The 15,401-nt window shown below is 44.1% G+C and overlaps 1 protein-coding gene across 2 annotated transcripts; it reads right to left on the bottom strand.

Annotated features, from left to right (window-relative positions):
- Window positions 1-128: 128 nt before the first annotated feature.
- On the bottom strand, window positions 129-15,018 carry SYNC (syncoilin, intermediate filament protein). 2 transcript variants are annotated; one of them, XM_090269034.1, is made up of 5 exons: window positions 14,898-15,018; window positions 9,409-10,822; window positions 1,939-2,063; window positions 1,715-1,770; window positions 129-637 (listed from the first exon to the last, which is right to left on the bottom strand). In XM_090269034.1, exons 1-5 carry the CDS (start codon window positions 14,948-14,950, stop codon window positions 627-629), a joined length of 1,659 nt encoding a protein of 552 aa, XP_090125160.1. In that variant the 5' UTR covers window positions 14,951-15,018; the 3' UTR covers window positions 129-626. The 2 variants fall into 2 exon arrangements, with proteins under 2 accessions (XP_090125160.1, XP_090125159.1); XM_090269033.1 differs by lacking the exon at window positions 129-637 and having other exon boundaries at window positions 1,006-1,770.
- Between the last annotated feature and the right edge of the window lie 383 nt (window positions 15,019-15,401).

Here is a 15,401-nt window from a genome sequence, read left to right on the forward strand (position 1 = left end):
TCATGAGGTATGATCTTTAGGGAAATCTGGATTAGTTCCTTTTTTTCAAGTCAGTACTTTTAGGGTATAGTCAAAGTTATCTTGACTCAAGAGTAAGCTATATGAGTAAGCATAGACTTAACGAAAAGTAAACTTTGTAAAAGGATTCAATTTAAAATCTTAACACTCAAGGCATGGCACAAAAGAGTTCAAGTTGTAAACCCATATAATGAAAACTGCCTGCCTTTTGACCCCACCTGTGCTCAAAAAAAAGTTTTTGGTTTAGGTCAACACAAGGCAAGATACCTTCTTCACAAAACTGCAGATGTGCATACACCCATCCTTTACTCAGTGTGCATGTTGCTGCTGGAGGGCAGGAGGCTTGTGTCTTCTGTTCCTCTGCATTGAAATCAGTACCAGCAGCCTATGACATAGAACCCATCTATGAGCTGACTGATGTGTTCTGCCTCCAGTCAGCCCTAGAATGTTTTTAAACAGGTCAGCCAGTATTTGTAAATTTCCCAGGGTGAATTGCTTGCCAAGTCCTGGCACTGTTCTCTGGAAAAAATTATATCCAAAGGGTACTTAGTGATCCTTTGCTAAGAAGCTTTTCTGGTTGTTTCAGGGTTACAGATTTGACTATGTTTCTAAACAGCCCCTGTAAGGTTGAAAGAAAAAAAGAATGAGTTTATGCTATCTGCAGCTTGAAATATTACAGTATAAAATTTATAATGGTGAGCTTCTAAAATTGAGCGCAAGCTATGTTGGGAAGAGATTGCTAGACTGTGACTCATGTCTGATTGGGGATGACTTTCCCCTAGCAAATGGTAACCTGTGTGATGGTGATGGGAGGGGCTAGTTACAATTATTCTCTGTCCAGGTGAAGTTTACACAGGTATTACAGTGAAATTCTGTAGTTTTGTTCTTTGAATTAATCGTTGCCTTTTCCCTATTGTACCTTTAATCTGATCCACACAAAGGTATTCAACAGATCATTTTCCTCAATTACAAGGTTCTAGTATTCTTCCAAACAAGAAGTGTAATCAGTTATGCCTGAATAAAACACAGTAAAAGAAAATCCTAGAAAGTTAGGAAAAGGGTCAGTTAAAATAGTTACATGTGAGTTTGTATCCAAGCTGTAAGATTAACAAGGAAGTTAAGAATCAAATTTATGTGCATTTATTTAACTTATATACAACTTGACAGAGACCTTTTTTATCTTTAGTTTTTTTATCCAAGGGAATCTAAAACTTGAAGAATGAGAACATATTGGTACATAGAGAAATTAATGGATAGGTGGGTTGCTTGTTTCATAATCTAATAATCCTGTCCCTCAGCCTATGAACACTAAACACCCTCTTCAGCTTTTTTATATAGATCAATTTAGTCACTGTGGCCTCTTGTCATAGTCTGAATGAGGTAGCATAACTGCCTTCTCTGCTATTCTAAGGAAACTATTTATGAATAGCAGATGGGGTATGGTGGGAGGAAAGTGAATGCACAGAACTTAGATGTTTTATCCTATCACAGAATTCCTGGTGATAATTAGGGCATGTTTTGAGTCCTACCAGAAACAGAAACATTCCAAATGAACCCTGAATGTTTGAACCAGGCAAATTGGAGATATATATTATCCCTAAATGGTTTGTCATTAGACACACACTTAAGGTCTTTTAAGGCATTAGTATTGTTAAGAAAGCAATGCAGACACCACTCTTGCACCCACAAGGATCACCTTGAGACTGTGTCTCGGTTTCACCTGCCTGTTCCAGGCTCTTGGGTAGCATAGCCCTTTAAAAAAAAAAAAAAAAGCCATTTTTTAAATCTGTTTGTGGATGAAATCATTTTCCAAATCATTTTTTCCCCACTTTGAGTGAAATTTCCCTCAAGCAACATCTGCCCTCCCCACCATCCACTCAGATGGTGTTAGTTGAGATCTGGGTAGCAGCAAAAACTGACTTATAAGTTGAGAGCTCTTCAGCAAGGCTGATCCTTAGCTGCTCCGTTTCTTTGTTCTTCTGTTGCTGGCGTTGTACCCCACTTCTTAATTGCCTCTGTTGTTCTTCCATTTTCTCCAGCTGTTCCTGCATTAGAGAGGCAAGAACATATCTGATGAGCCAAACAATAAAAATCTTACATTGTCCATTGCAGTTTACAAAGCACTTTTCTTGTATATTATTTAATCTTCATAGCAGCAGTGAGGTTGAAACTGATTCAAGAGGTGGTGTTTTGACAAAATGATACTCCATATGAAGATGGTGACCTGAAAGGAGTCTTCTGTTAACTGCAGATTACTTCTTAATAGAATCCTGCAAGGGATAGACAGGTACTCAGAGGGACTTTTTAGTTTAACAGTTTCAAGAAGTGTTGATGAGAAATTTGATCCTCTACTTGGTGAGCTGAGAGTTTTATAGCCCTCTTGTTCTGTATGCAAGTTGGTTTCCATTAAGCCCCAATTTGTTCAAAAATGTTAAGTTGGAAGAAGATGCTATGACCTGGGGGCCCCCAGGAGCTTTCAGATAACTGTCCATTACCCATTTTGCCCACACCAGGCAGGATGCATTCTGTAAATGGTCTCTTCTGAGGGTTGATGCCTTAGGAATGAGGTAAAGAAGATGTCAGCAAATCAGTCTGGTATTAGTTGCTAGCTGGCATGGATCCTTAGGAAGCATGAGGGAGTGGGGAAACAGTTGAAATTGGAAGGCATTTTAAAGAGGCAATGACTTCTCGAATTTTTGAGAATAGTAAGATAGGAATCCAGTTTGGGTACATGCTATTATTAGAAGGATCTAAACAATTTGTTCTCTGTGTCATCCTTGATTTACCCGTGGCACATCAACCTGCAATGGTTAATACTCTGGCTGAATCTCAAATATCATTATCAAAAGGCCTTTTTCTTTGCCCTGGTTTGTGTGGCTCAGTGGATTGAGCACCAGCCTATGAACCAAAGGTCTCATTCAATTCCCAGTCGGGGCACATGCCTGGGTTGCAGGCCAGGTCCCCAGCTGGGGGGTGTGTGAGAGGCAACCATACATTGATATTTATCTCCCCTTCCCCTTTCTCTCAAAAAAAAAAAAAAAATATATATATATATATATATATATATATATATATATATATATTTAAAATATATATATTTAAAGCCTTTTGTTAGTGCCTCACCGTGCTTTGGAACCACACAGATGTGGCCTTACTATCGATGTGTGTCATCTGAAGGGAAGCACCTGCATACCCCTGTGCCCCAATTTCCCAAACCCCACTAGCAAACCTGTTACTTTGGCGAGGCACAAAAGAATTATACATGCTTGAGAAGGCAGCCTGCACCATCAGTGCTTGATAGGAAGGAATAGTGTCACAGAGTGAAGGATGTGTGGCCTCAGTGACTGGCATTAAGGACAATCTCCAGTCTTAATCCTATGTAGCACCACTAGGTTAAAAACTGCTGTATCAGTCTTTCAAAGGCTTCCCAATTTCTTTAGTCTGGCCTTCAGACCCCCTCCAGTTTGGCCCCTATCTCTAACTAGAACCTCCATTCCTCTTTCATATGAACATTTTCCCCTAGCCTGCACTGTCCAGTGTGAAAGTCATTAGCCATATGTGGCTACCGAGTACTTGACGTATGGCCTGTATAAACTTAGATGGGCTATAAGTATAAGATAGCAGATTTCTAAGACTTGGCACAGAAATAAAATACCTCAAATTTCGATATTGATTATATGTTGAAATTTTACTATTTTTTTGTGCTGGGTTACATAAAATATTAATTTCATTTTTTTTTTTTTTTTTTTAGTGTGGCCACTAGAAATTTTAAATGACATTTGTGTCTTGCATGAGACTTGTATTGGACAGTGCTGATCCAGCCTGACTACCTCAGATCTCTGTGCCTTTACTTCTGTCACCTAGACAGCATCTGCTGTTATATTACTATCTTTTAAATTCATTTCTTCACTCCCAATCAGACCACAGGTTCCTATTCTCAGTACCCTAAACATAATGCTTGTTGATATAAAACGTGCAGAGAGTAAGCATATTCCGTGTTTCAGCATTAGCAACCTACCAGTTTCCAGTAAAAAACATCATTCTCAGCAAATTCACCTCACCCACTGTAGCCAGTCCAAACCCTACCTGTTTTATTGCATGTGTCTCACATCATCTCCCCTTCATAAGGTCTAAGGTGTCTTTCAGACTTTTTCAATCCACCCACAACACTTCCACTTTCAAGAGTACACACATATGTGCCAGGCACCATTGCAGACACTTTACAAACATTAACTGGTTCATTCCTTGCAAAAGCTCTATGTATATTATATACATGTGAGGCAACAGAGCCGCATGGAGTTAAGTAATTTGTCCAACATTGGCTTAGCGTTTACATTCTTCATGCTTTTTTTTTTGTTTGTTTTTTGTTTTTTTGGTCTGCATATATGTAGGCTCTTCAGTGGTCTCAAACTTTCCTGTGGTATCCCAAGAGGAGGCCAAAATGGAATGCCCTTGACACTCTAATTAGAAAGTAGTGCCACTTTTGCCTGTTTTATATGTTGGCATTCCATACAAAATTTGTTTGTGGGGAAAGGGTCTGTGGCTTTGAAGAAAATCTTTTTGAAACCCACTTACCTAAAGATTACATAAAGCCCTTTTACACTTTGGTACCCTCCAGCCTCATCGATCTACTCACATTCCTTAGGATCCAGCTACTCTCACTTCCTGTGATGTGCCTTGTGTTTTCCTGCTTTTGTATGACCTGTTCCCTCTGCTTGGAATATCTTTTCCTTGTTTACTCCATGAATGCATTCATACAGACACCTGGTAGTGGTTGGCCATGGACTTGAGCTATATCTCACAGGGTTATATCCTTTCATCACTTCCTAGCTGTATGACCCTGGACGAATGACTTAATGTCTCTGTCTCACCTCTTTCCTCATTTTTCAAACAATGACAGTTGTTCATACCTGTCTCAGAGAGGTAAGGGTTAAGTGGATTATTGCATGTAAAGAACTTGAAGTACATGCCATCTATTAATCAATCCTCTTATAAAATTTCCCCCTTGTTTCCCCAGGCAGGGGTAATTACACCAGCTTCATTGGTACAATGCCTTATTCCTGTAACTATCACAGTTGTTTACCACATTGAAGTCTATTATTTCATTGATTCTAAGGCCCTGGCCAGGTGGCACAGTTGGTTGGAGCATCATCCCATACACCAAAAGGTTGTGGGTTTGATTCCTAGTCAGGCACATATCTAGGTTGTGGGTTCAATCTCTGGTCAGGGCACATACAAGAGGCAACTGATCAATGTTTCTCTCTCTCAAATCAGAAAACATATCTGGCTGATGTGGCTCAGTAGATTGAGCGCCAGCCTGCGAACCAAAGGGTCACCAGTTCAATTCCCAGTCAGGGCACGTTCCTGGGCCGCGAGCCGGGTCCCCAGTTGGGGGCATGCAAGAGGCAACCACACACTGATGTTACTCTCCCTCTCTTTCCCCTTCTCTCTCTAAAAATAAATAAAATGTTTTTAAAAATTAAAAACCATATCCTTGGGTGAGAAATTAAAAAAAAAAAAATCAAGTGTCTTAGGTTTTATGAACTATGTTCATTTTATCTGGTATCCCTCCTGGACTGTAAACTGCTGGAGGGCAGGAACTCCTTCCCTCCCCATTTCTCATTTTTGTCAGCACATAGCTCCCTGCCTGGCACATAGGCAATATCTGCTGGCACAAATAAGTTAAGCCTTGCACAATATCTGTTGAATAAATACACGAAAGAGGCAGTGTTCACAATTGTAAGAGTGAAGTGTACCTTTGAAAAGTAATCAGGTGCCATAGGTGACCTTTGGCAAACAGTTCAGGAAGCCATTTCAGAAAGAATTAGCTCCTTCATACATTGATTCCTACTTTAATTATGGTAAAGTGATGGGAGATACTCATCAAGAATATTCAAAGAATGGTCTTTGGAAAGTTGCACAATCATCAAATCTGAATAAATCCAGTACAGTGAGGAAAATCACAGGTGAGGAAAATTCTGCAACTCGAGTACTGTGTTGGGAAACGAATCCAGAGGGTTCCCTGTGTATGGCACCACCATCCTAGTTAGCCTTGCCTAAAGTCTCAGCATTCTCTTTGACGTCTCACCTCTCTGCCCCATTCTTTCGATGGCCAAATTTATTCCACATTTGTTCTTGCCTTCATCCTCTTCCTTTTATTCCCACTATCATGATTTCCTCTTACCTACAGTAGCTTCCTAGTTGATCTCCCTTGCCTCTGGGTCTCTAGCCCATTTTATACACTGCCACCAGGACTTTTTCTAAAAGTAGAGGGACAATCATATTAAGTACTTTTATGTTTTTATTTTTTAATTAAGTTTATTGGGATAACATTGGTTAATTTAAATACCTTTAATGATGCAACTGACTACTGAATGAAGTCCAAACTTCCCTAGTTTGATTTCAAAGTCCATTGTGATCTGCCCCAACCTACCTTTACAGTTCAACTTACCTTTCAGTTTTTCATCTTTCACATGCAGCCAAGTTCCTAATTATATTTTGGATATATTGGGCTAAATAAAATATATTAAAACTACCCAAACCTACTTTTACTTTTTGAAAACAAGTTTATTTATTTTTAGAGAGGGGAAAGGAGGGAGAAAGGGAGAGACACATCGATTGGTTGCCTCTCGCGTGCCCCTAACCAGGAACCTGGCTCACAACACAGTCATGTGCCTTGACTGGGAATTGAACCAGCAACCTTTTGCTTCACAGGCCAACAATCAATCCACTGAGCCACACCAACCAGGGCTTCCTTTACTTTTTTTAATGTGGCTTTTGTAAAACTTTATGTGGCTTGTATTATATTTCTTTTGGACAACACTGGTCTAAATCTTGCCTGTTCTTCAATACCTGGCTCAAATAACACCTCTTCTTCCATGAAGGTTCTCTGATTTAACCCATGGCTAAAAATCATCTCATTTTCCCATAGCACTCTTACCTGCACCTCTCTTAAATCACATGTTACTTTCTACACTGGGTTACAATTAATGTAATGTCTGTTTGAATATAAGCTATTAAAATAAGGTGCCCTTTCACTAGATTGTGAACCAATAAAAAAGCAATGGGGAGAGAGGGTGAGGATACTACACATATGCATAGTTTGAAAACATTCAATATTATTATGACCTAAAAACCCTACTCTTTTCATAACACAAGCCACATAAAGCTTGTCAAAAACTTGAGTAAAGTAAATGCAGCCATTTTTAACAGAGGACATGTTCCTAAAGGATGTATCAGGATCTCTGGGAAGGCATAAGATTTCTTTCTTATTTAAGCTTTTATTTATTTTCAGAGAGAGGGGAAGGGGAGGGACAAAGAGGAAGAGATCCCAACCAGGGATCTGGCCCACCACCCAGGCATGTGCTCTGACTGGGAATCAAATCAGCAATGTTTTGGGTTGCAGTCCAACGCTCCACTCACTGAACCACACCAGACAGGACTAAAATGTTTAAGTTTTGTTAAAAGACAAAAATACTGCTCTGAACCCTGGCTGGTGTGGCTCAGTGGATAGAGCGCCAGCCTGCAAACCAAAGGGTTGCTAATTTGATTCCCAGTCAAGGCACATGCCTGGGTGGCGGGCCAGGTCCCCAGTTGGGGGTGCAAGAGGCAACCACACACTTTCTCCCTTTCTCCCTCCCTTCCCCTCTCTCTAAAAATAAATAAAATCCTTAAAAAAAAATACTGCTCTGAAATGTACCACACTGTAGTCTTCTCACAGTGCCCAGCAGCACTTAAAATTTAACTGTTGTGCACTCTGAGCCCGAGTGGCAGAGATAGTAAAACATACTCCCTACTTTCCAAAAGCTCACAGCCTGAGGGAGACATTGTTTATTCACTAATATTTATATTCCACTGTTCCACAAAGGGATTAGAACTGGCTCACACTTAATCAGAAATAACTTGATTACAAGTGAAATGGTGACAAATGCACAAAAAAGGAAAATAAGGAATAGAGATTTATAGACTTCATACCATGCCAATATCCGAATCACAGGGGTGCCAGAAGAAGAGGAAGACCAAGAAATTGAAAACTTATGTGAAAAAATAATGAAGGAAAACTTCCCAAAATTGGCAAAGGAAATAGACATACAAGTCCAGGAAGCACGGAGAGTCCTGAACAAGCTAGCCCCAAAGAGGACCACACCAAGACACATCATGATTAAAATGCCAAAGGTGAAAGATAAAGAGAGAATCCTAAAAGCAGCAAGAGGGAAGCTGAGAGTTGCCAACAAAGGGGTGCCCATAAGACTATCAGCTGATTTCTCAAAAGACACTTTGCAGGCAAGAAGGGACTGGCAAGAAGTATTCAATGTGATGAAAAGCAAGGACCTACAACCAAGATTACTCTATCCAGCAAAGCTATCATTTAGAATGGAAGGGCAGATGAAGTGCTTCCCAGACAAGGTAAAGCGAAAAGAGTTCATCATCACCAAGCCATTATTATATGAAATGTCAAAGGGACTTACTTAAGAAAAAGAAGATCAGAACTATGAACACTAAAATGACAACAAACTCACAACTATCAATAACTGAATCTACAAAATAAAAACAAAATCCAACTAAGCAAACCAGAATAGGAACAGAATCATAGGTATGGGGGTCATTTGGAGGGTTATCAGCTGGGAGGGGACCGGGGAAGAAATGGGGAAATTGTTCAGGGATTAAGAAGCATAATTGGTTGGTACAAAATAGACAGGGGGAAGTTAAGAATAAAATAGGAAAGGGTGAAGCCAAAGAACTTACATGCACAACCCATAGACATGAACTAAGAGGGGTGGGATTGCTGGAGGGAAGGGGGGTACTGGGCAGAGGGGTGCAAAGGGGAAAAAAATTGGAACTACTCTAACAACATAATCAATAAAATATACTTTAAAAAAACCCTGGAAAATTCAAGACAGACATCAGATAAATGGGACTTGAGGTTGCATATAGGGGGAGGAGAAAGAATGAATTTCAACTTGCCTTGTTTCCTCTTACTCTCTATTAATGTGTCATTCTCTTAGAATTGGAAAATTGTGCCATGGAAAGAGCACTGACATATTTGGAGTTGGTCAGACCAGGGTTGAAATTGCTCTGGCTCATTGAGCCTCAGTTTTCCTCTATTAAAAAAAAAAGAAAAAGTAATATTGGACTTGGAGGATTAATGAGAGGATCAAACGAGATAATTGGTGTAAAAGTGTAAACTAAGAGTGCGCATCATTTTCAGCCCCTAGCACAGGCCTGAATGCATGAAATGTAAAAGGAGGTAAGGACGTGAGTGATGGCCCCAAAGAATAAGTTCTTCCTACATATGACAGTATCCTTCAGCCCAAAAGACATTTGACTCCCATCACCTTTCCCTTCCCCAGGCTGAAAGGCCACAATTCTTTTCGTGTCCAGCGGGCCTACCCTGTACTGCTGCACCTCCTCATCTCGTTTTTGCCTCACAAGTGTGATCTGGTCCTCCAGGTTCCTGTTTTGTAGGTGGAGCTGCCGGGCCTCTGCTTCCAGGGGTCTCAGAGCCTCCTTCATCTCCTGGATCTCTGCCTGGGTCTTCTGCAGGGCTTTGGCAGCAGCTTCTTTCCTCTCTAGGAGCCGCAGCAGCTGAGGCTCATACTCTTCCTCCAGGCTCTGGCGGCTCTCTGCCATGAGGTTCTCAAATTGGGCAGAGAGCCGCCGGCTCTCCTGCAGGAGGTGTCCGTCCCTCTGGCTTGGAGGTGCTTCTAGTTGTTGCCGTAACTGCTCCTTCTGCTTCTGATAGACATCCCGGAGCTGAGCCAGTTCCTCCGAGAGCTGGGCTGCCCTTGCAGTCAGCACTTCCCGGAAATCGGCAAACTGAGCCACATCCTGCCGGCGGCACTCCAGCTGGTATTGGTAGGCCACAGATTCCTTCGTCACCTTGAAGAGCTTCTGCTTGACCTGCCGGATCTCCTCCCTTAGCCCATCCCTCTCCAGCTCTACCTGAGCATGCAGTTTGTAGGCAGCCAGGATGTCCTGATGGACTTGTTGCACCTCCTGGAGGGCTGGTTCCCGGAGCAACACAAGCTCGTGAATGAGCTGATCCCTCTCCTCTTCCAGCTGGGCCACAGCTTGGACACATTGCTGGAAACGCCCCTCGAGCAATTCCAGGTCCTCTATGCTCAGGCTCTCCTCTGTGCTAGGACTAGGTTCGGCTCTGAGGCTCTCCTCGGGGTTGGGTTTCTCCTCGTTGGTGACCGTCTCTCCCCCATAAGCCATCTGCTCTGGGCTTGTCTTTTCTGGCTTCACAGTCTCCTCCACGTACAGTGTCTCCTCCGGCTTCACAGTCTCCTGCACGTGCAGTGACTCCTCCACGGACGGTGTCTCCTCTGTGGACAGTGTCTCCTCTGGTTCCACAGTCTCCTCTGCGTACGGCGTCTCCTCCAGCTTCACAGTCTCCTCTGCGGACAGAGTCTCCTCTGGTTTCACAGTCTCCTCCGCGTACAGTGACTCCTCCGTGGACAGTGTCTCCTCTGGTTCCACAGTCTCCTCTGCGTACAGCGTCTCCTCCAGCTTCACAGTCTCCTCTGCGGACAGTGTCTCCTCTGGCTTCACAGGTTCTTCTACATACAGGGGATCGTTTGTCTGCCTGGTCTCCTCAATATGCAGAGTTTCCTCAGGCTTCTCAGTCTCTTCCACACACAGTATGTCATCAAAGTCACCTGTGTCCCCCAGGTAGAGAATGTCCTCCAAGTTCAAGTTCCCCTCCAAAGGTAGAGTAACCTCTGGGTTCAAGGTCCTCATCTCATACAGGGATTCAGAGTGCTTCTCTTGAAAAGAAGAATTGGCCTCTGCTCCTGTTCCCCTGCAAGAGGATGACAGAAAGTGAGAGGGCGGCCACAATCTCTGGATGGTTCCTGACTGGAGCCATTAGACCACAGGCCTAGATGATACTGGGTTCTCACATCTGGGCACTTGCTTGCTCCCCTCCCTCCACTGATCTATCCCCACACAGCCTGTGGCTTAGATCCTCTGACAACATACCCATGATGTCAATGTCCAGTCTCTGCTTACACACCTTCAAGAACAGCAGATTCATACTTGAGCCACCACTATTTGTTTCACTATCATAGAATTCTAATGTTGACGTAAAACCTTCTCCCCTGCAATGTTTACCTGGACTTGATTCTTCTTTCTAGAATCAGACAAATCTTCTTTTCCATGTAAGTCTTCTTAAACACTTAAGGAGAACTAACTTATTTTTCAATTATTCCATGCATGCCAAGGTTTCTAGTGCCCTCCTCATTTGGGTCACTTCTTTCTGACCAGGCTCCACATTGTCACTGTCCTTTGGGTATGGGTATTGGAGCAATATGCAGTCAATCTCTGGATACTAAACTCCTACTGATGCAGCCAAGATTCCCTTGGCATATAGGGCAGCTCCATCATTTTCTTGACAAATACTGAGTTTGACTAAAATCCTTAAGGCTCTTTCATAGCAAGTGCTTTTAAACCATATCTCTTGTTCTTGTAAAATGTCAATCATCTTGTTAGAACTGGCCCATTCTTCTAGCCTGTAAAGGCTCTTAATACAGATTTTGTAATTCTAACAAACAAGGCCTATAATCCAGCTGCCCATTGCCTGCTAGCTCAGTCAGTCCCTGTCAAGGAATGCTCGCCTGTTTCTTTGACCCTCAAGGGGCTTTGGTCTTTCCTGTTTCAAACACATCTGATCTACCTTGGATCTCTGAGCAATTATTTGAAAATATAAAACACCATGGAAATAATAATTATTATACTTCTAGAGGTCTTATGTCTTATGTGTGCCAAGGCCCTATTCTAAATGCTTTATGTATATCAACTCATTTAATCCTCACAACAATTCTTTGAGGTAGTTACATTTATCCCCATTTTATAATCAGGAAACTGAGGTTAAAAGAGATAAAGAAATTTGCTCAAGGGAACTCAGATATTTAATGTACACCAGTTATAAAACAGAATAAATTTGACTATAGCTTTCAAGAGATTTTTTTTTTTTTAAGATATAAACTATAAAAGAAAAGTCCCACACACCAAAGAATTTGATCTGTCTTGAAAAGGCAGATTTTAAACTCTATATCTTAACTCCAAGTTCCCAATAAAGATGAATTTTACTCTAAATCACCTTGAACTCTGTCTCCTCTAATACCCTGGGAATCTCTGGCCCCCTTTTCTGTTTTCTCATATTGGCTCTCTGGAAAAACAAAAGTATGACTTACCAGGCCCCAGACATCATTGGCTTCATTCAACCTGGTACGCACACAAAACCTAAAGTTTAAAGACAACTTCTACAGTCGCCTCATCAATTCACATCACTTTACCAGAGAGGAAATGTTTTTTAGATATTTTTACCAGATGTTGCTTGGCACCTCAAACTCACCTGCCCTAAATTATTCACCCACCCTGGCCAGGTGGCTTGGTTGGTTGGAGCATCGTCCTGTATATCAAAAAGAGGGTGGGTTCAATCCCAGGTCAGGGCACTACCTAGGTTGTGGGTTTGATTCCTAGTCAGGACACATATGGGAGACACCTGATCGATGTTTCTTCTCACATCAATGTTTCTATCTATTTCTTCCTCTCCCTCTAAAATCAATAAAAATATATCCTTGAGTAAGGAAAAAATATATCCTCTCTGAGTTTGCTGCACCTGTATTCTCCAGCTCAAAAAAACAGATCACCATACACCAGGTTGCTGCGACAAGAAATCTTTAAATAGCTCTTTCCTTTCCCTATACAGCCAGCTTACCGAGAACTGGCCCTTCTGTCTCTGAAAGTCTCAAGTCCCCATCCCCCTTTCCATCCACTGCCAGGTAGGGCCTTAGTCCAAGTCATCATCTGTCATCTACACATTTGATCCCGCCTCTCAACAGGCCTTCTCATCCTAGTCTATTCTCTACAATGCTACAGCTTACTACAGCATGAAGCAGATCATGTCACCTCACTTCACCTGTACATAGCCAACTGCTCAGCAGAGATTCAAGCCCTTAAAGATGTGGCCCCAACATATCTTTTCAGCCTCATCTCACATTATTCCCCCAGAGCCCACCCAGTGCTTGACAATCTGGAACATGAGTTAATTTTTACACGTCCTACTCCTAGCCCAAAATATCTAAAGGATCCAGCTGAGAAAATACAGCTCATTGCACACCACCTGACTAGAGACAGTCCTGGAAAGGTAGAGCTCCTAGTGCCAGGAAGGATGTACCTGCTCAGCCAGCCAGAACACACCCTAATCCTCAAGAATCCCTGCTTTCCTAGCAGACAGCCCTCACATCACCCTCCTGCTGAATGCTCCCTCCTGGAATATCATAACTATTCAAGGAAGTATTCTACGCATTTTTCATAAATGCTCATTTATATGATGCTCATCTACTATCCCCATTTTATATGAGAAGACCAAAGCATAAACATAAACAGAGTGAATAACTCACTCAAGATTCCGCTCCAGAGCCAGAGCTCCTTTTGATCACTCTCCTATTAGAATAGACATGAGGGTAAAAGAGGTAAAACAATGAACTTGGCTTGTAGCACTCAAAATGTATCTGTATCTATTTGTCTAACATATTTCTATTCATCATTCAAGCCCTGCTAAAGTCCATCTCCCCAGTTTTGCATTTGCAAAGCAGTTTGTATGCAGCTCATCTTTGCACTTAGTGTTTTGTATTATAGAAGTGCATGTTTGTCTCCCCAGATAGCCAGTCTCCTAAGGACAAGTATACTTCTCATTCTCTCTGTATCCCAGGGTGGGGCTGTGTAGAAGGAAGGAAGGCAGAAACCGACTAAGATCCATGGAGGAAGCTTGCCCAAGGTCAAGTGGCAACACTGGAAGTAGAACCCAGGCCGCCTGACTTCCAGGTGGTGCTGTTACCACACACCATGTTGTCTCAGTACCCCCCCACCCCCACCCCACAGTGCCAGGCCTCTGCTAGAGGCTGCCTTCACACAGCTGCCTCTCTCTAAGGAGCTGGGGGAAAAGTAGATCATGGGAGGCCCAAGGGCAAGGGAGCCAGCTCAGCTGGGGCCCTTGACCTCAGGCTTCCTTGGTCCCCAGTCTGCCTCTGCCACTCTGTCCCTGTCCTTCGAGTACTCCAGCAGCTCCCAACTCTGTCTATCAGGACTCTGGCTGGAAGTGTTTGTGACACTGTGCAGGCATGAGCTGATGCGTGTATGTATGGCAACACAGGTGTGTGTATGTGTAAGACTATGCTCAGCTTTGTGCCCTGTGTGATAGTGAAGGGGTGTACATACAGTGTGTGTATTTGCACCTCCACCTTCTGGTACATTGGGAAGTCCAGGGCTACAGTCTGACCTGGGGCAGAAATACTCCCTGCTTGCCCCAGGTCCCTCAGCCACAGGTCCCTTCCCCCTAACCATCGGTAAAGTGACTGTGGGTGGATGCCTGAGGGCCTCCAGTCCCTCCTGCTGGTCTGAGATAGTAGACCCTGCCCCACTTCCAGAACCCAGACAGCAGAGAACAAGCTGCCTGAACAGACTTTTAACTCCAAGCTGGCAGATGCCCAACCTTGCACCAAGTGTCTTCCACACAGTGAATTCAGCAACCGGAGGCCTCCATCTCCAGTTGTATTCGGGGTGAGGATGGAAAGAGACAAGTAACTTCTTTGGCTACTCTGGCCAAACAGCATCTGACAGTTGAAAGGGTTGATTCTCACACGGCCCGTGGGAGGGGAGGGATTATAAAAAGCCACTAACAAACGGAGGTGCCACGACCCCGGGCGGGACTCCCCCATCTCCCTCGGCTGGGTGGCTCCGCCCCGCGCCGCACCCCGCTGGACCACTACTCCCGCTAGGCGAAAGGTGCTGGTAGGTGGGGGAAGGGAGTCCCTCCAGCCCCTCCTCCCCTCCCCACAGGGGCGGCCACGCCGGATCCAGGACTGTCCTACCTCGCGGCCTGGGCGGCGCCGTCCCCGTCGCGCCGGGGCTCCGGGCTGGCCATGGCTGCACGACCCGGGGCTGGGTGGCCGCGTTATTAATAGGCGGCCCCGCCGGCCGCCAGCTCCGCGCCCGCCGCACTGACAGCTGCAGCCGACACCGGATCCCGGCCCCGGGCGGGCGCGCCCACTTGGCCCGGGCTCCTGCCCGAGGGAGGAGGGAGCCTGCCGCGCGGCCAGGGGGCGGGGAGAGGCTGCCCCTCCCGAGACCAGCCTAGGATGGGGGTGGACTGGGATGTGGTGAGGGGTGGGGGGTTGGTTATCGTTGTCTCCGTACGAAACTAGCCAGCCTCAAGATCTTCCCGAACCTTCCTTCTCTCCACCCTTCCCTTCCAAGGGTCCCAGTTGCGGGGGGTCAGGAGAGTAGGGTGGCTCTGCAACCCCAGGAGAGCACTTTCCCGGAGAGACAGGAGCAAGGTTTGGGGTGAGGAACTGAGAGGGACCCAGCAACCCCGT

This window comes from Furipterus horrens, unplaced genomic scaffold (assembly GCF_987537825.1).
Source record: "Furipterus horrens unplaced genomic scaffold, mFurHor1.1.pri manual_scaffold_3, whole genome shotgun sequence".
In the NCBI taxonomy this organism is placed as follows: Eukaryota; Metazoa; Chordata; class Mammalia; order Chiroptera; family Furipteridae; genus Furipterus; species Furipterus horrens.

What these genes read in the sequence shown, in the direction of transcription:
- SYNC (XM_090269033.1), bottom strand. Translation starts at nt 14,950, where the DNA reads ATGGCCAGCCCGGAGCCCCGGCGCGACGGGGACGGCGCCGCCCAGGCC. An exon ending in GGCGCCGCCCAGGCCGCGAG is followed by an intron (nt 10,823 to 14,897) that starts GTAGGACAGTCC and finishes ATCCTCTTGCAG; the next exon opens with GGGAACAGGAGCAGAGGCCA. An exon ending in AGGAGGTGCAGCAGTACAGG is followed by an intron (nt 2,064 to 9,408) that starts GTAGGCCCGCTG and finishes TCTCTAATGCAG; the next exon opens with GAACAGCTGGAGAAAATGGA.